The 20,020-nt window shown below is 47.7% G+C and overlaps 1 protein-coding gene across 13 annotated transcripts in view; it reads left to right on the top strand.

The window, feature by feature from the left end:
- The first annotated feature begins 7,834 nt into the window (after positions 1–7,834).
- CEP120 (centrosomal protein 120) overlaps positions 7,835–20,020 on the top strand; it is a 68,171-nt gene continuing 55,985 nt past the window's right edge. The window contains exons 1-5 of one of the 13 annotated variants that reach the window (XM_002710153.6): positions 7,835–7,971; positions 8,197–8,277; positions 13,339–13,495; positions 15,439–15,553; positions 18,693–18,834. In XM_002710153.6, the coding sequence (XP_002710199.3) occupies positions 8,229–8,277; positions 13,339–13,495; positions 15,439–15,553; positions 18,693–18,834 (463 nt within the window). In that variant the 5' untranslated portion in view covers positions 7,835–7,971; positions 8,197–8,228. Of the gene's footprint in view, positions 8,017–8,196; positions 8,278–13,324; positions 13,496–15,438; positions 15,554–18,692; positions 18,835–20,020 lie in introns of all 13 variants that reach the window. The other 12 variants (XM_089334874.1, XM_089334880.1, XM_051844123.3 and 9 more) reach the window with 12 other exon arrangements.

Genomic DNA, 20,020 nt, shown 5'->3' with positions numbered 1-20,020 from the left:
CATAACTCTTGTAGCTACCCTTTTCAGTACGGAGTCTGCGTCAGGGCCTCTTTAAAGCTGTATACAAAAGTTTGGAATCCAAATCTTGGACTCCAAGTTCCATAGAATCCTGTCATCAGCAATTCCCAAACCCGGAGCTTTTATTTAGAAGCTCCTTAGTTCTCTGGAACAACTTTTGCAACTACCCTTTTCAGCATGGAGACTGAATCGGGGCGTCTTTAAAGCTATACGCAAAAGCCTGGAATCCAAATCTTGGGGTCCAAAGTCCATAGAACTTTGCCATTCTCAGAAATCTCCTTGGCTGCACTTAAATATCTGACCCTATGTTAAACATACTAGATAGGAATTTCACGGAGACATGTATGCAAGATTTCCCACTTGAGGCACTTACTAAACCTTAAATAAATCCCTAAAAACAGGCAATGGAGTCTGACACTTAGACATGACTAGAACTTACGATGCATACTATCACACAATAGAGCAAAGCAAATCTTTGGGATTAAGTTTTTCCGTCAAAGTTAATACTGTAGCTCATTTGAGAACAGAGGTCCTACATGGGAAGTTAGTACACAGTGACTCCTGTTGTTAATTTAACAATTAACACTCTTACGTGTGACGTCAGTGATCCCCCGAGGCTCTTGACATGAGCTGCCTAGGCCATGGAAGCCTTCCGAGTTCCACAAACTCCATCAGTGTTCAGACAGGCCATAAGCAAGTGGAAGTTTTCTCCTCCCTCCGGAGAAAAGTCCGTCCTTTGACGGCCACTCTTTTCCACTGGGGTCACACCCAGGGAGGTTCTCCACGTAGAGACACTTTCTGCGCAATGTCCTGGCTTTCCACGCCTGAAATGCTCTTGTGCGCTTTCCAGCCAGACCAGAATGTCTTTAGGGCTGATCCTGAGGTCACTGAGTGCTACTCAAAGCCATTGCCACTCTATGAGTCTGCTGTACAGACCGCTTCCCATGTTGGAGCATTTACTTCTTTTTAACTTTATTATTAGTAGTAATAAACACTTAATCCTATTGACACGATCACTCTAACACTTCATCCCACCTATATGATCACTTTAAAACTTAAGATGTTAACATTACCATCTAGCCCAAAGGGGATTTGTGATCCCATGGCAATTTTTAACTGTACCCTTAGAAGTAACTCCTTAAGAATGCATGCAGAGCTACACCGCTTTACAGTCTCTCTCTAGAACCTGAGGAAATAAAAACAGAGCTCTTCTTAAGCATTTTACATGGATACATTGTATTAGTTATAATTCCTTAATCCCATCTAGTTGAAGGGTCTTCCAATTATTAAGTGCAGATCTTTCAGGGCGTCTCCAAAGGAGCAGGTGTAGAACTACCCATAGTTAAGTTGCTTTGTAACCTGGGGAGACAGGAGGTAAATAGGGCCAAGCTTTCAGCCCAGTTGTATCTCTGATCATCTACCTTAAACAATAATCTGACATCTTTGATCTACTATGCCTATATAGAGCTTAATGCATATATTGCTCTATTAATCAGGCGTGTAGCATGTGGTGGGCCTGCCTACTTCAGCTGCACAGTGCAGATGCAGTTTGCTAATCAGCCAGCGCTCGCTCGCTCTCTCTCTCTCTCACACACACACACATACACACAGTCTGTTTCTTTCCTCCCTACTCCACAGTGAGCTGCTGACCAGCAAACCCTTCCATCTTTGCTCAAGATTCTCTTAGACTCACTCCCTTTAGTAGGCTTGAGGCTTGAGGGGACGCGCTGGCCACTTCTAACAGAACTGGCTTCTGGCGCATTACTCACCACGCCTGACTCTTCATCTATGCACACGGTGCTAGATGAGTGCCAACTGACGTTGTGAGTAGCCAGGTCAGCTTGGTCATCTCTTACCCAGCCTGGGAGAAGTCTCTGGGCCTTAGTTTCCTTGGGTGCTCTTTAGAATATGGGGGACATGACACCTGTTTGTCATCTTTTGGGTCACGAGTGACAAAATCAAGGCAACAGCAGATAAAGTCCTCTCTCAACATCCTCTTGGCTGGTAGGCTTGCTAGAACCTGCTTGGAAAGAAACACAGGCACTCCAACACAAGCGTTATGTTGGCAGCAGCAAGGCACGCCATCCCTGAGGAAGGACGGTTTGTGATGGATGAGTCATCCAGTGATGAAAACTTTCACACTCCTGGTGCAACCTCTGGCGAAGCCCGCCAGCTGTGGGCTGGGGGAGCTCCTTGGACCATCGCTTAGTGAGGTTGAGGGAGGTATTTGTCTTCCCTGATCCCAGGCCATACATCTAGAACCTCCTTTGAATTCCAAGGAAGGTGTTAGTGCCTGAGTTGTGTTATAATTATTCGTTCATTAAAATCAAAGCAAAGTTAAGGGACAGCTTTATACCCCCTAGGTGTATTTGTGACATCACAGATTAGTGGAACCCTGCACCACAGATATCTTGTAGTGTTTCAGTTTAGTGGTATCAGACTTCCACCACCAAAACACCCCCCAGAATTTCCCCACCAGACAGACAAGTGGGCTGGCACCACCTTTTCCTTCAGAGTTGGGTTCAATGTGTCAAAAGGAAGTTTTTCAGAAGAAAAAACAAACAATGACACAATCAGACATTACACAATATGTGAATCAGCAGTCCACGGCCTGCATCTCAACATCACAATGTTACACTGGCAGGTCTTTCATCCGGGCACCCGCCATCTGCCCATGGCATTGTCCTTGCAAAGCAGCCTGGGCATTATTTTCTCTTTGCCGCAGTTCCATCAGTGTCACCAGTTCTGCCTGTCCGCTGCCTTCCCCAACCCTGCACTCTGCCCATTGCTTCAGAGAGAGCCACCCTGGCACACAGCATGACAGGGCGGCTCAGAGCTCAACGTAGCCTAAAGTAATCCCATGAAGCCACAGCACAGAAGAGCGCATGCAAGAAATGTTGCTTTCCTTTATTATTACTATTACTATTATTATTATTTAACAGGCAGAGTGGACAGTGAGAGAGAGAGAGAGAAAGGTCTTCCTTTGCCCTTGGTTCGCCCTCCAATGGCCGCTGCTGCCGGTGAGCTGCGGCCGGCGCACCACACTGATCCGAAGGCAGGAGCCAGGTGCTTCTCCTGGTCTCCCATGGGGTGCAGGGCCCAAGCACTTGGGCCATCCTCCACTGCACTCCTGGGCCACAGCAGAGAGCTGGCCTGGAAGAGGGGCAACTGGGACAGAATCCGGCACCCTGACCGGGACTAGAACCCGGTGTGCCAGCGCCGCAGGTGGAGGATTAGCCTAGTGAGCCACGGCACCGGCCTCCTTTTTTATTTTTAAAGACTTATTTACTTATTTGAAAGGTGGAGGGTCAGAGACAGAGGGAGAGACAGAGAGAGAGAGAGAGAGAGACTTCCATCCACTGGTTCACTTCCTAAATGCCAGCCACAGCTAGGATGACGCCACTTGCCAGAAACGTCATTTGGGTCTCCCATATGGGTGGCAAGAATCTGAGAATTTATGGGTGGCAGGAATCTGAGCATTCGGGCCAAACTCCCAGCTCTTTCTGCCTGTCAACTGCAGTTCAGTCTCAACATCACTCGGGCTGCTCCTTCCACACAGTGCTGAGCAGTGGTCCTGAGGTTCTCACTCGGAGCGCATACTGAGGGGGCCCTGCTGGTCACTGATAAGCTGTCCAATATCCAGGTCAGCCTGGCCTCTGGAAGTCTAGTCAGTTGACTGATTCTGATTCAAACCAGGGCATGAGAATCTGTGCCAAGGATGATAGGTTGGGACCTACGTCTTCCCTAAGGATTCCATGGGGTGTTCCCATTCCCGCTCCGAGTGCTGCCAGACGTGAGTGGCTCCTCTGCCTATCATCCTAATCCCTTTTGTGCCCAGTTTTAGGACGTCTCTTCCACTTTCCTTACCACTCTTTTTTCTGCCCTCCAAAGCCACGATCGTGAATTTAGACTACAGATAAGTAAGGTGCGACTGATACAGGTATTTGGTGTGGCTCCTGCAGTCTTTCTGTTTTTAAGGTGAAGTTCATTACCAGCACTTATATTTTGGTGAATTTGCATCAAAATCCATAATTCTAGGTTCCTATGAAAACCTGGCGACACGCAGTGACCAGCTGTGACAGGGAAGGTAGAGGGATAGACAGTGTGGTGCCGCCCTTCCGCAGGCCCTGTCTAGCCCACTGCTGTCATTTATAGCTCCGGCCTGACCTGCAGGTGTGGTTCACTTGGATATGTCTCCACTGTGCTCTTTCACAAAAATCCAGGGACAGGGGCTTTTGGGGGGCTGTCACCTCTAGCACATGGATATTGGCCAAGGTGGAGGAATATAAAGAATCTGATTATTTTTGCCTTGCAGAACCAGAAAGGGGAAAAAAAATCACAAAATATTACCATAACAGATGGTCCCTCCAAACTCACAATAAAAGTGACCACATCACGGCCTCAGCCCCTCGTAGAAGCAGTGCCATTTAATCCTCACACAAACCATGTGACATAAGGCTTATTCATCCTGTTTTACAGATGGAAAAACAGAGGCTTGGAAAGAAGCAACCTGGCCATGTCACAGGCTAATACATCGTGGATTTCATCCCGGTATGAATGACTCTTTGAACTCTTTCTGGTCTTTGATGTTTGTGTTTCTTATGATACACATTAGTGGCCCTCCTTTAAGGGATTAAAGGCACCCCGATTGTTTGCTGAGTGCAGTTGGATCAGAGCCTGCGTGGAAAGGGTGGAGTCCTCTGGGCACTGAATGGAGGGGTCCTGGTAACTGCTTTCACTCCCATTCCTTCTTCCACAAGGGGACTGTTTCCTAACTACCTCTTGAAGGGCAGGGTTTGGCTCCACACATTTACAAATAGCAGCTACTCAACAAATTTGCTGATTTGTTTAGTCCTGGCAGCTTGCCTCAAGTTGTACCCGGTTTGGGTATGAGTTTGTGTGCGCATGACTGGGGAACGGGGATAAAAGAGGGAACTACAGCTCCTGATCCCTCCTACGGTGGGCCATGAAATTGCTGAAAAGATGAAAAAATACAGAGAAATACTAAGCATTTTTCCAAAACGTGAAATAGTTACCTAAAAATAAAGGCTTAAAATGGATTCAGAACCTATCAATTTGAATTAACATGGTGGTATGCTATAGGGCAGTGGTTCGCACATTCTCTAATAGATGAAAATTACATATGTTATTAGCATTTATTTACTACGTATTTTGGAACAGTAATTGGTACTTCATATACTTATAACAAAATTTTCCTTCATGAATTTAAGCTCAAATGTGATGATTTATGGCAGAAACTGAAGTTACTCCTGTTTAACATAGAATATGAAAGGAAATTAGATTACAGACTAACAGATATAGATGGTAATGGAATTATAATTCCATTTGTAGATGGGAAATTTCATATTTATTAATTTTGTTCAGCCTGTAAAAAATGCACCACACCAACAAAGTTGATGACTGCTCAGTATCTGTGATTAGGTGATTTTAGAAGTATTAATGTTGTTTGTGAGGGAAATCTAGATAAAGAGAACTGTGTGAGATTTTTACCACGTGAGAAAATTTCTTAGTTGATCTAATGATTGGTTAGATTTTTCCACGACTTGGATTTTTCTCTGGCATGCAGTGGTAATTTATGGTATAGGTTTTTAGCCTTGCTTGGCATCCCATCGCACAAGAGCAAGGTGCATGGATGGGCACTTCCTGGGTATTCTATTGCTATTTTGTAAGGCCTGAGACTGTGTAAAAACATAATAACTGGGGCAGGCCTGGTGACTAGGATGCCAGTTAAGGCGCCCATGAACCACATCAGAGTCCCTTGGTTCAGTACCCAGCTCCGACCCCTGACTCCAGCTTCCTGCTTATGTAGACTGTGGGAGACAATGGTGAGAGCTCAAGTAATTGGACTCTTGCCTCCCACGTGGGACACCAGGGGTGAGTTCTTAACTTCCAGATTTGACCCTCTCACCCCAGGCCATTTTGGGCATCTGGGGAGTGAACCAGTGGATGGGAGTTCTTTCTCTCTCTTTGCTGCTCAAACAAGTAAAACATAATAATCAAGTGATGTTTACTATATTTAAATCTTAAACTAAGAAATCTTGTATGCCATCATTTTTTTTTATTTTAATTTTTTGCCAGGCAGAGTTAGACAGTGAGAGAGAGAGAGAGAGAGAGAGAAAGAGAGAGACAAAGGTCTTCCTTCGTTGGTTCACCCCCTAAATGGCCGTTAAGGCTGGCGCTGCACTGATCCGAAGCCAGGAGCCAGGTGCTTCCTCCTGGTCTCCCAAGCCGGTGCAGGGCCCAGCACTTGGGCCATCCTCCACTGCCTTCCCAGGCCACAGCAGAGAGCCGGACTGGAAGAGGAGAACCGGGACTAGAACCCGGGGTGTCAGCGCCGCAGGCGGAGGATTAGCCTATTAAGCCGCGGCGCCGGCTGTATGCCATCATTTTATAGCTGAAACCAAGGCTCGAAGAGGTAAAATGGTTTGTCTGAGGCTACCTGGAATTTGACAGGTAGAGGTTCCCTAGGTCCCCAACACAAAGTTGGAGATTTTTGGTTCTCGCTTTATATAAAGTTAATGCTGATTACTCTTTTCGCATATACTTTTCTTGTTGCCACTGATTCTTTCCCAACCTATTAGAAACGTTGTCACAGTGAACATGCTTATTAGATTTCTCAGCAGAGGCTACGTTCAATGACAGCATGGCCATCATACCAACAGGATTTACGCTTTGGTAAACTAAGGCAGAAAAAAGAATGCAGGAATGAATTCTTAGATTAAAAGAAACAAGAGATGTATCAGACAAGCGCATGGTGTTCCGGACTTGTTTGGACCCCGATTTAATCAAACCTACTGAAAAACTTTAGACACTGAAGTCTGGCAGCTGTGTAATGATAGTACGGAATTAATTCTGGGCGTGTAATCATGGAATTGTGGTTAACACTTAGTGTTTTCAGATGTGCCTAACAAGAGATGAGTCGGGTAGGGATTTCCTTCAAAATACTGCACCATGCAGAGTGGAGCTGGTCACTGCTGCAGCTGGTGCCGGCGTCGGCGTGCGAGCCTGGCTGGATCCTGGCTGCTTTCACGGTGCCTGCGTAGCGGACCGAGACGAAAGCACTTCAGGAGAGCCCCAGGGGGCTGGGGAGGAAGCCTGCAGGCCTCCACACCCTCCTCCTCCTGGGGGAACAAAACACAGGGGATGGAAAAGCCAACAGGGGGCCAGAGCCAGGTCCTCGGCTTCCAGAACGGACACTCGGGCTGGGTTAGGAACCGGGTTAGGAACCGCGGGGCGGCGGGAGGGCGCAGGCGGCGTCCGGTCCGAGCTCCGCAAGATTCCGCGCAGCCACGGGCCGGCCGGCGGGGAAGGCGTCGCGGGCTCTGCCCGCGCCCGGACGCCTCCCCGAGCACGCCACGGTGGTGGTGTTTGTTCGGGGATTTCGGAGGTGCAGGAAATTCTTGGGGCGTTGACGTCAGCGCCCGCGGCCACAGTCAGAGCCGAATGGACGCTGGGGCGGCTGCGTGAGGAGTCAGCCATTATTTTTCTACGACATTTTTTTTTTAAGTAGCCTTGAGGCGCGTCCCCTCAACGCACGGCAGGCGTGCGCGAGTGTGTTACTTCCCACAGGCATACGTGTCCGTTTGGGGACGGCCGTCCACCACACAATACGCCATGCTTAGCCTCGCCGGTCCGGCAGCAGTGCGCCTGCGCGGTGAGGCCGCTCGGCTCGCCCGCCTCTCCCCGCTCAGGTCAGCAGGGGGCGCTGTGAAGTCATGGACGCGCTTTCTCCCTGGGGCTCCGGAAGCGAGCGGGAGGCGAGGCGGGCCTTCGGGCGCTCTATCCTCGCCGGCCCCGATCTCGATCGCCCTTGGTCCTCCAGCCTCCCGGCGGCACTGGGCCTGCGGGCCTGGTTGCTAGGCGGAAGTGCGGCGCGGCGCAGGCCGCGGCGGCTGCCCGGGCGTTTGAAAAGCGGCTGACTGGCGGCAAAAGGTCCTCGGGCGGCGGGCTGGTCTTCCGCGGCACAGTCCGGGCAGGGTTAGGGCCTGGGCTGCCGACGTGGGGCAGGGGAGCCGGGGCGCGCTGAGGCGGCGGCTGCGGGTCCCGGCCTCGCAGCGGTGTCGGGGCGTCAGGGGCTGTGGGCGGGCGGGCGGTGGGGACCCTGCCGGGGGTCCCGGACCCCCCGGCCCTCACGGAGACCCTCTGCCCCGCCCGCAGACCCCGCCGCCTGCGGGCCGCCGGCCGCGACCATGGTCTCCAAGTCCGACCAGCTGCTCATCGTCGTGTCCATCCTGGAAGGTGAGGGCCCGACCCCTGCCTGTGCCCCCGCGGCTGCCCGAGACCCCGACCCCGGCCTGCGCCCCCGCGGCTGCCCGAGTGGCCCGAGGGTGCGCTCACCTGGCGAGCGGGTGGTCTTTGCGCTTGCGGGCCCGCCTGTCTGTGCTCCGGTGTGGAGCGCGACCGTGGAAGGAGCCATGGCCCTGCGAAGCCGCCTTGTGGGGGGCTGCCAGGTGCCCAGGGCGCACGTTCGGGCCGGCGCCCTCTCCCACCCCCCGCCCGGGAGACCCCTGCCTCCGGGGGCGTCCCGCCGCGGCGGTTAGCAGGTGTAGAGCTGAGTGTCCTGTGTTGGCCGGTGGGAGCGGCCGTGTCCGCTGGCGGTGTCTCCCTGTGCGTGGGAGAGGGGAGCCCTACCTCCGGCCCGGGGAGGGGGGCTTTTCTGGAGGGCCCGAGGCGGTCCGGGAGTTGTCGGGTGTTGCGGAAGGAAGGCTGCACCTTGCAGGCTCCGAGCTGAGCAGGGGATGGGGGCCCTGCAGGTGCAGCAGCCCGAGGCTGCGGCTGGGAGCAGGTGTCCCGTGACGTCAGAGTCGCTGTCCAGGCTCCGGCTGTTGAGTGTGGGTCATCTCGGTAACTCAGAATTACACGGTTAAACGTGATTCCCTAGTTTTCGGTATCCCCGTCTGTATACTTTGTGCACAACAGTCGCCTAAAGTCCTGGGAAGGCAGACGAGCAAAAACAGATGTACTTGGGCCGTACTGTTCCTGTTGACTCAGTTACCAGTACTTTGCAAATTAAAGTGAGCGCATGTATGCGTTCTGTTCACAAAGACAGTGCCCTGTGCAATCAAGAAATACTAAACAGGGCCGGCGCCGCGGCTCACTAGGCAAATCCTCCGCCTGCGGCGCTGGCACACCGGGTTCTAGTCCCGGTCGGGGCGCCGGATTCTGTCCCGGTTGCCCCTCTTCCAGGCCAGCTCTCTGCTGTGGCCAGGGAAGGCAGTGGAGGATGGCCCAAGTGCCCCATTTGGGGGGTGAACCAACGGAAGGAAGACCTTTCTCTCTGTCTCTCTCACTAACTCTGCCTGTCAAAAAAAGAAAAAAAGAAACAGTTCTGTCTGCACATCACTTTGATTTGTACCAGCTGACTGCAAGTCCGCAGTTCAGAACCAGGTGTTGTCTCAGATGAGGGGTTGGGAAAAGTGAAACCGAGCACTGGCCCCCGGGAACTGAGCATCTGGTGGGAAGACTGAGTCTTGAAACCCTGGGAACAGAAAGCTAAAGAGCACTGAGGAATTAGCACCAAGAACCCTGCACTGAGCCACAGAGGGGGAGGGAAGTTATTAGGTAAATGGAGGAGCAGTTGTGCGGCAGGGCCACAGGTGCAGCTAGATTGTCCCCACCTCCCAGGGAGGGAGTTTGCTGGAGTCCTGGTACTGTCTGGGGCTGAGAGGGAAGGAAACATTGTAAATCTGAATTTGTGAATTGTTAAGCAGGAGACGGGAAGCCGTGAGGAATCAGGGTGTTCCCAGGTAGATGGCTGTTTAAAGTACATGTGGGAACCTTTTTTTCTGCAAAGGGGTATTTGGGTATTTGGGTATTTGTAGCAACATTCAGGGGCCACGCAAATTATCAACATCAAGATTAACTGGCTGTAGATGGATTGAATTTTAAATCCCACCTGTGGTTGCGTTGGCAGGGCCTGGACGTTCCTCCCCCTTCAGGGATGTAGAGGCTGTCAGTGTGGGGAGATCAACGTAAGGTGCCATACGGTACACGAGTATGACGAGATGTGGTATGATACTGACGGCACTGGCGGGCATTTGTTGCAGTAGCTGAGTTGCTGTTTGGGATGGCTCCTTCCTAGACTGGAGTACTTGGTTTGAATTCTGGCTCCTCAGCTTCTGACCCGGCTTCCTGCGGTTACACACGCTACGAGACAGTAGCTAGATGATGGCTCAAATACTTGGGTCTTTGCTACCCACATAAGACATGCCCAGTTGAGTTCCAGGCTCCTGACCCAGCTCTGCCTGTTGTGGGCATTTGGGCCATGAACCAACAGATGGAGGATCTTTCTTCGTCTATTTCTCTGTCTCTGTCTTTGAAATAAACTGAAAAGATATCAAAAATGCATGACATCTATGTGGCAGGTTTGGCATTGAGGTGGGGGTGGCGGAAGTATCTTCAGCTATGAGTAAGCTTTAGCTAGGTGACGATAGAAGGTCGTTCTGGGTGATTGGACAACCCAGGCCGAGGTGGCAATGAGCGTGAACAGTAGGACGTGGAATGGGTTAGCAAGGTGACCAGGAATACCATGATAAGTAGGCAGCGTGTAGTTCTCAGTAGAATGCTTTTCTCCAGGTCAGTTCAAGGTCAGTAGAGTTGTGCAGGATAGAAGCTGGAGGCAGGGCTGTCAGTTACGTTGTTGCTACAAACACAACTGGCTGTGGTCCACGCTTCAACTTGTTCCTGTGTGTCTGTGCTTCCATTCATGGTAGCTACAATGTTGACTCAAACCAAGAACCTGGGATTCATTGTCATCCAGGCTGTGTCTCCATCCCCAATTCCAAATAGGTATCCAGTGTTAGTGGTTTCATTTTTTAAGTATTAGCAGGAGCTACATGCAGACTGTTGAATGGACGAGTTTCCATCGCTGTTGCCTTTGTTGGAGGACCCCCCTACCCACTGTGATCTTTTCAGTACTTGTTTTCTGAGTGTTGTCTTCCCTTCCAGAAACAGCAGCTGCCCCCAGTACTGTCTGGAGGTATTCTTTCAAACATGAAAATCGTACTTTGCTAAAATCCTCCTGTGTCCTTAAGCGTAATGTCCGTAGTTCTTAGAATGGCACGCGTGGCCCCAGTGGTAGGTGTCTTGCTACTTTTCCAATCTTTCTTTGTCTCGTCCACTCCCAGCCTTGCACTTCCCTGACAGCACTTGTAGAAATGCCCTTTGTTCAGAAGATGGTGCCTGAGTTTGCACCATGAGCAAACGTGGGGCCGAGTCCTAGATCCCGAGGGAGAAGAGGCAGTGTTTGCACAAGGTGTTGAGAAGGAACAGCCGCACTGGATGCACTTCCTCTTGTTTAAAGCTTGTTGGCCGATATCGTTAGGGTAGCCTGACTGAACATACAAGCTCTTTGCTCTATGTGAAATCCCTGGGGGAGCTTAGTACTCTTAGGATAGCAGAAGTGGGGTCCTGAGAGGCTCCTGTGGGCTGAGAGTGAGGCGTCTGAGACATCTGAGAGCTGGGACTGCAGCTCACATGGCTTGCAGTCGAGGTGTGGGTTTTTACTTAACCGTGGCTACAGTTCCTCGCACCTTGGAAGAGAGCGCAGGGTTTCCAGTGCTGCTGCTTTGGTGTTCTTTACCTTTCTCTTTGATTCTTCCCGTCAGGCCCACAGTTCTTGGAGGGTGAGCTCTCTTTTGCTCTTTTTGCAGCCCACCGTCTCAGATAATATCTAATTTTGAACAGGCCTTCATTAAGTCATGGAGTTAAGCGGTACAAATTGAAAGTGATGCATAGGGGCCGGCACCGCGGTGCAGTGGTTTGGGCGCCAGTTCCAGTCCCAGTGGCGCCTCTTCGAATCCTATTCTCTGCTGTGGCCCGGGAGAGCAGCCCAGGATGGCCCAGGTGCTTGGGCCCCTGCACCCACATGGGAGACCGAGGAAGTGCCTGGCTCCTGGCTTTGGATTGGCGCAGCTCCGGCCGTTGTGGCCATTTGGAGAGTGAACCAAAGTACAGAAGACCTTTTTCTCTGTCTCTCACTGTCTGTAACTCTACCTCTCAAATAAATAAAAAAAAATTTTTTTTAAAAGTGATGTATAGATAAAATATTTTAATATTTCTTGATCATACATGGCATTGTCCTTTGAGAACAGAGTGAATGTGCTATGAGTGTTTATTTTTCTTTAGCTGATTTGGAAAATAATGGGAAAATTCAGGTGCAAGAAATTTTTTTTAAGATTTTTATTTATTTGACAGGTAGAGTAACAGACAGTGAGAGAGAGAGAGACATTGGTTCACTTCCCAAATGGCCGCAACAGATGGAGCTGAGCGATCCGAAGCCAGGAGCCAGGTGCCTCCTCCTGGTCTCCCTTGCGGGTGCAGGGGCTCAAGGACTTGGGCCATCTTCTACTGCTTTCCCAGGCCATAGCAGAGAGCTGGACTGTAAGAGGAGCAACCAGGACTAGAACCTGGCACCCACATGGGATGCTGGTGCCACAGGGGGAGGATTAACCAAGTGAGCTAATTAGCTTTCCCATTTCTTCAGGCAGCTGTTCTGTATGAGGTACAGACAGGTGATCCCTCAGACTTGGATAACGACATATTTAGCTCTGGAATTCCAGATGTCGCTGAGACCATTGCTGCTCAGAAATGTGAGCTGAGGACAGTCGCGCTGACATCCCTGAAGTCCTGTTAGAGCTGACAATAGCAGGCCCCCCGAGACAGCTGCACCAGGGTCTCCTTTTGAATGGGATCCTCCGGTGATTGATGTGCATGTTAGTGTTTGAGAAGCACTGACGTACAGCTTTCAGTTTGATGTTTTTGTGAATTAAGAAAGTGAGTATGTGTTCGGTAGTTTATGAAATACGTGAGAAGTCAACCGTCTTGAAAACATGCCTATTTGAGAAGTCTGTGCTAAATGATCCTGTTTTTTTTTTTTTTTTTTTTTTTTTTTTTTTTTTTTTTTTGACAGGCAGAGTGGACAGTGAGAGAGAGAGACAGAGAGAAAGGTCTTCCTTTGCCGTTGGTTCACCCTCCAATGGCCGCCGCGGCCGGCGCGCTGCGGCCGGCGCACTGCGCTGATCCGATGGCAGGAGCCAGGAGCCAGGTGCTTTTCCTGGTCTCCCATGGGGTGCAGGGCCCAAGCACCTGGGCCATCCTCCACTGCACTCCCTGGCCACAGCAGAGGGCTGGCCTGGAAGAGGGGCAACCGGGACAGAATCCGGCGCCCCGACCGGGACTAGAACCCGGTGTGCCGGCGCCGCTAGGCGGAGGATTAGCCTAGTGAGCCGCGGCGCCGGCCATGATCCTGTTTTAATCTTTGTGCACTACCGATTCATCGTCCTAGTCTTGTTTCTCCAGGTCGTCATTTTCCCAAGCGTCCGAAGCATATGCTTGTAGTGGAAGCCAAGTTTGATGGAGAACAGTTGGCGACTGATCCTGTGGACCATACCGACCAGCCAGAGTTTGCCACTGAGTTAGCCTGGGAGATTGATAGGAAAGTGCTGCATCAGCACAGGTGACTGTTACTTTTTACTCAGATTAGCATCTTTATTGGTCTTTGTCAGGTGGTTATAAAAAATAATTTTCTGTTTCTTAGATTATAATAATGATCATGTATTTATTGTTTTTTAATGTGCTGGGAAATTTTCCTAATGGTAGGCCTTCACAAGTTCTTTGAACATGAGAACAGCTCTCTGAAGTTGCTGCTTTTATTTCCCCCTACTACAGATAAGAAAACTGAGCCCTGAAGTTAAGTCCGTTACATCTGTGGGCTGTGTGCTGGTAGACTCCAGTTAGTCTGGGCCTAAGCTCTTAACTGCGACACGACATGGTTTATGATTGTCTTTTGCTAGTGTGTGAAACAGTACATACTCTAGAAGTACCTTGATTATGGCCACTCAGTGTTAAACATGTGTTGGAGTTCATTGTAAGTGTTAAATCATTCATTATATGTCTACCTGCCTTGCAAGTCATATAAAGAGGTTTCCAGTGAAAAATTAAGAAAGTAATAATGCAAAGAGTCTTCCAGGATTTCATGGAGCATGTGTGTTCCAAAAAACTACCCATGCATTTCAGAGTTTTTTGTGCCAAAATAGACTGATCTTTTAATTCTGTTTTCCATGACCTTTTTGAAGACCCTTGTATAAGGGATTCTTTCTAATGAATTTTATATTTGATTTTAGACAAATACTTTATTAGTGTATAAAATAAAGTTACAGCATCTCATTTTTTTCATGAATTTAGTGACCAGAAGCAGGCAAGAACAGCAATAGTTTTATTTATCAAATTATCGAAAATGTATTACCTTTAAGGAAACACAGTTATGTCAGTATTTACTCTTTCTCAGCACTAATAAATCAAATGAAAATAGAAACTTGTTGCTTCATCAGTCGATGGGTTTATTTAAAGGGGTAATTCCTAGAGAATATCACAATGTTGTGTTTCCTTTCTGTGGTGTCAGCTGTATCAGCAGAGTCCTGCTATGACATGCTGGGCCTGAGTTTGTGCTCATGTGTTCGATTGTGTTAGTAGCAAGTGGTGCCACTGTGATTGTTGTAGGCTGAGGAAGTAATACAGATCAGTTGGATCTGTGCTAAGTGCCATTTCATACTCAAGTGCCCGTGGAGAGGGCAAGGTCAGTGCAGCGCCTTGTCTGCTTTAGGGCTCCAAAACAAAATGAACTGATGCTCTGCTGGTAAACATGCTCACAGAGCGTTGTCATGGGTTATACTCAAGTATTAGCTTAAACTTGAGTAGCTTATTTTATGGTTTTAGATGATTTAAGCTGTGAAAAGAATCATAAACACATAGTAGGTGTATTTGTAAGGTTCCTGATAGTTTTGGACTCAGAAAGATTTCTATCCTTGTACATTATAGCAGTTTAAAAACACTGAGCTAGGAATTGGCATTGTGGCACAGAGGGTTAAGGTGACTTGCGATGCCAGCATTGCATATGAATGCAATTAGAGTCCTAGCTACTCCACTTCCAACCCAGCTCCCTGCTAATACACCTTGGAAAGTGGCAGAAGTGGCTCAAATCACTGGGCCCCTGCCACCCACGTGGGAGACTCAGATGGAGTTGAGGTTCCTGGCTTTAGCCTGGCCCAGCCACACCTGTTGAGGAGTGAACCAGAGGATGGGAAATTGATCAATCTTTCTCCCTCCCTCTGTAACTGCCTTCCAAATAAATAAATATTAAAAGACACTGAGCTAGACGATAACTTTTTACATGAGGCAGACTAGGATTTTGACAGGGTTTTTATGTTACTTAGTTGATATTGAGGTAAATAGATAAAACTAATATTTCTTATCACGTATAAGGTTTTTTATAGAGAGTGGATCGCTTATCCATGAAAATTGCATTATTTTGATAAATGGGCATTTTTTTAAGGCTAATATAAAGTCAGCACAAGGTAAGCAAAACCAATTTTATTTACTACTTGAATTGTAATGTTACAGGCTACAGCGTACGCCTATCAAACTCCAGTGTTTCGCCTTGGATCCTGTATCTTCAGCCAAAGAAACTATAGGGTACATTGTTCTGGACTTAAGAACTGCTCAAGAAACCAAGCAGGTATTGACCTTTGGTGCTTTGTTAACGATAATTTTCAGTAGATACCAAATTGATGAAAAAGATACAAACTGATAGACCTGATGGCTCAGGCATAGGCTTACATGACCACTTTTGTTTAGTCTACAGTCACCAAACTTTTTTTTTTTTTTTTAAAGATTTATTTTATTTGAAAGACAGTTACAGAGAGAGGTAAAGTCAGAGAGAGAGGTCTTCCACCCGCCAGTTCACTCCGCAAGTGACCGCAATAGCCAGAGCTGTGCTGATCTGAAGCCAGGAGCCTGGAGATTCTTCTGGGTCTCCCACATGGGTACAGGGGCCCAAAGAGCTGGACCCATCTTCCACTGCTTTCCCAGGCCATAGCAGAGAGCTATAAGGAAATTGTCCCTGATCTCAGTCCTGTGTTCTGGTTGCTGTTAACTCAAGCTTAACATCGTTCAGCCTGTACGCTTCCTTTTCCGAGATGGACCCCTTCTCTTCCCATGTTCCTTGTTCCTTGTTCTCTTCCCATGTTCCTTGTTCCTTGTTCTCTTCCCATGTTCCTTGTTCTCTTCCCATGTTCCTTGTTCTCTTCCCATGTTCCTTCTTCCTTGTTCTCTTCCCATGTTCCTTGGGTTTGTTACCTCTGCTGTCGTGGTGGTCTCCCCTGCTTCATCACTCCTAGCATTCCTTACGTAGTGGAGCAAGTGAGGGTGTCGAAACACCACGTGTTACATCCAGCCAACTGTCCCCTATCCTCCCCTCAACAGCTCGGCGTCCTGATTCCTGTCTTAGTGCTTTTTCCTAAGTACCCTCAGACCTTTCTGTTCTTACTGACTTGCAGCAACCATCCTTTCAGTTTTTCTTTGGTCACAATTTTCTTAAAATAAAAAGTTTTTTAGAGGTGTTTAAAATATCTCTATTCTGTATTTTAATCTTAAATTAGAATCCTTGAGAAGAAAAATGTGTCTGTTACTAAAATTTTTACTGCTGATAGCAAAGATAGTTGTACATGAAACGGACCAGCCCAAAATTGGAATCATGTAAAAGAAGCAGGAATTTTACAGTGCTTTAAAAGAGGACCTGTATCTCCCCTAGCCTTTGGTTACTGGTCACCTGTCTGCCTGTAGTCACTATCCTGAAGAGCGTTTTCCTTCTATTTTTTTTTTAAGATTTATTTTTTATTTATTTGAAAGAGTTACAGAGAGAGGTAGAGAGAGGTTTTCCATCCACTGGTTCGCTCCCCAGATGGCCGCGACGGCCAGAGCTGCGCCGATTCGAAGCCAGGAGCCAGGAGCTTCTTCCAGGTCTCCCACATGGGTGCAGGGGCCCAAGGACTTGGACTTGGGCCATCTTCCACTGCTTTCCCAGGCCATAGCAGAGAGCTGGATCGGAAGTGGAGCAGCCGGGACTAGAACTGGTGCTGATGGATGCTGGTGCTTCAGGCGAGGGCTTTAACCTGCTGCGCCACAGCGCCGGCCCCAGGGTTTTCCTTCTTTATTCTTACACTTGAACTAAAGGCCCTGATTGGGTACCTGACATTTTTTTAGGCGACTTTTCTCTTGCCACAGGCATATCAGTGGAAGGCACTTGTGCATTGAGTTTGGTTGCAGAGAACACAAATGCTCTTTGGGTGGGAAAGCCGAGGGAAGAGGCGATGTCTCCCAGTGTCCTTGGTGTTCCTGGGCTTCAGGATAGTTGGCTGGCATATTTGTGAACCAAGTTAAGGAGCAGGGTTTGAAAGGATTAGTTTTACGAAAGTCGGATGCTGTCTGCTTGTCCTCTTGTGCTCACCAGCAGAGGTGCTTGAATTGTCTAGTGCAGCACTGAAGGTTCAAAGTAAAGTGGCTTTCTGTACAAAAATAGTAACTCAACAAAATCCACAATTACTTCTCTAAATTACATAACGGAAAAGTAAAACTGTGAGTAGCTGAAAATAGTCTCTTCCAGCTTATCCTTAAAATTAGAAAATATTTGTCAAATACAGCAAAAATACACTATATTATGCATTTTAATCTTTAAAATCAGTTACATATTTTTTAACAAATCGGAAAGCCTTGCTAGTGCTGTTTTCTGTACCAGATGCAACTGAACCATGAAGCAGCAGATTTTGGTTGTCATCAGCATAACCACCGGTTACTGTGTTTTTACCTAACACTAGTCAGGGAGAGAGGGCTGCTTCCAGGAATGCAGATGGTGGCCCCACTGACCAGTGGTTCCTGTGCTGGGGTACACAGAGCCCAGAGCCGAGGCTTGTTTCTGGCTGGAGTGAGGTGGGGTGATCTCTGAGGTTCTCTAGGGAAGGCTGGAGGTAATTGAGAATACTTGCGTCCATGAACAGGCTTTTGTTTCAGGAGCAAGCAAGTGCCTGGCTAAACATTCAGAACTCTACTGTCAAGCCTTCACTGTAGTTTTATTTTCCTAATTTGATGTAAACAGAATAAAGCAGGAATTGGCAGGAAGAAAATGTATAATAAAGTGGTGGGAAATTACAAGGTAGAGAAACAGAAAGTTGGAAGTTTCTTGCTGCTTAAGGAATGTAGTGGGATTGGGCCTGTAAAGTTCAAAGATACACATACAGACTCTTCCCTCTCATTGCTCTACCTTTTGAAGCATGGGCACGTATGCAACAAAGACAATCCAAAGTTCTCTCTTTTTTTTTTTAATTAATTTATTTGAAGGGTAGAGTTACAGAGAGAGACAGAGAATCTTCTATCCACTAGTTCACTCCCCAAATGACTGTAACAGCTAGGGCTGTGCCAGGCTGAAGCCAGCAGCTAGGGTCTTCTTCCAGGTCTCCTATCTGGGTGCAGGTGTTCAAGGACTTGGACCATCTTCTGCTGCCTTCCAGGCGCATGAGCAGGGAGCTGAATTGGAAGTAAAGCAGCTGGGTCTCGAGTGGTACCCATATGCAATGCAGGCGTCACGGGCAGCAGCTTTATCTACCACGCCATAATGCCAGCCCCAACATTCCAAACTTCTTTGTGGTATTTTCTAAGAGACAAGCGACTTTGGGCTTGCTGAAGTAGGATTAATTTCTTTGGAGGAAGTCTTTTTTTAAGAGAAAGTGCTGCAAAACAACAGCAAATTAATCACGACCTTACATACATTTTCTAGTCCTTTTACTTTCTAATTGTTAATGAGTTTTGTTGTTATTCTCTAGGCACCAAAATGGTACCAGTTGCTGAGTAATAAATACACCAAGTTCAAGTCAGAGATACAGATAAGCATCGCTTTGGAGACAGATACAAAGGCACCCGTGGATAGTTTTAAAGCAAAGGGAGCCCCTCCTCGAGATGGAAAAGGTCTGTTGTGCATCATTTCTGAACATGTGTTTTGAGTCATTGATGTTCTGAGTAGAACTTTAGGAAGGCGAGGGGGAAGCGTATGTCCTGGGGATCTGTGGAGGCTGTGAACTGATCGAGTGTAGTGCATCGGGCAGATACTGTGACGTCACACGCATGCAGCACTGGATGCTCTTACCTCTTGTGTATACGTCTTAGGGAAAGCTTTTTTCCTGCTTATTTCATATATAATGCAACAGTGCAGGATTGTATTGGTTTTGGAAATTTCTACTTAGGAATATTTTCCTCCTGGGTGAGTGTAAGGAAAGCCCAGTGTGATACATTGTTTTTTATTAAATCAACTATAACTCAAAAACTTTGTTTTTCCTTTTTAATGAATTTTGTTTTGTACAACAATTTCAGACTCAATTTCACAACAAAATTGAGTGAACCTGCAGAGCGTTCCTGCATGCGGCCTCTTCTCACACACAATGTCCCTTACTGTCAGCATCCCAGCACCAGAGGGGTAGTGGCACGACCGAGAAACCCACACTGAGATGTCAAGGTCACCCATGCTGTAGTTCATATGAGTAGCTCTGCAGATACCTGCGTAACGAGGTTACTTCCTGTTGTAACAGAATCTGGGATATTTAGAAGATCTTCTGTCTCCTTCCTTCCTGTTGATCCCTTGCTCCCTTCGAGCCTAGGGCAGTGAAGCCAGCTTCTGTACTAACTGGCTGTTCGACATTTTTTACCTCTTTACATAGACTTTGGACTCACTTTGTCAGTATCTTCAAAATAACTTGTTGGGATTTTGATTGGGAATGCCTGAATATATAGATCAACTTGAGCTCTGATGTCTTGGCAGTACTGTTTCCCTATCCTGCAACAAGCATTATGTCTCCATTTATTTAGTTATTTGATTTCTTCGATCAGAATTTTGTAGTTTTCTGCATGCAGATCTTGTGTATATTTTGTCAAATTTATACATAAGTATTTCACTTTTGTGGATATTGCTGTAATTGATAATGTGTTTTATTTCAAATTCTATTCATTGCTTGTGTTTGCTTGATCTTGATCTTTTTTTGAATGTTTCAAGTTTCTTAAGTATGATAGGATATTTGTGGGTACTTTTTTGTATCTGTTGATGCAATCACATGATTTTTCCTATTTAGTCTGTTGATGTGGTTGATTACCTAGATTGATA

The sequence above is a fragment of the Oryctolagus cuniculus genome, chromosome 6 (assembly GCF_051225735.1).
Source record: "Oryctolagus cuniculus isolate XC-2025 breed Fujian yellow rabbit chromosome 6, ASM5122573v1, whole genome shotgun sequence".
In the NCBI taxonomy this organism is placed as follows: domain Eukaryota; kingdom Metazoa; phylum Chordata; class Mammalia; order Lagomorpha; family Leporidae; genus Oryctolagus; species Oryctolagus cuniculus.
Note: the sequence above shows the minus strand (reverse complement) of the source record. Positions and strands in the feature narration are given on the sequence as shown.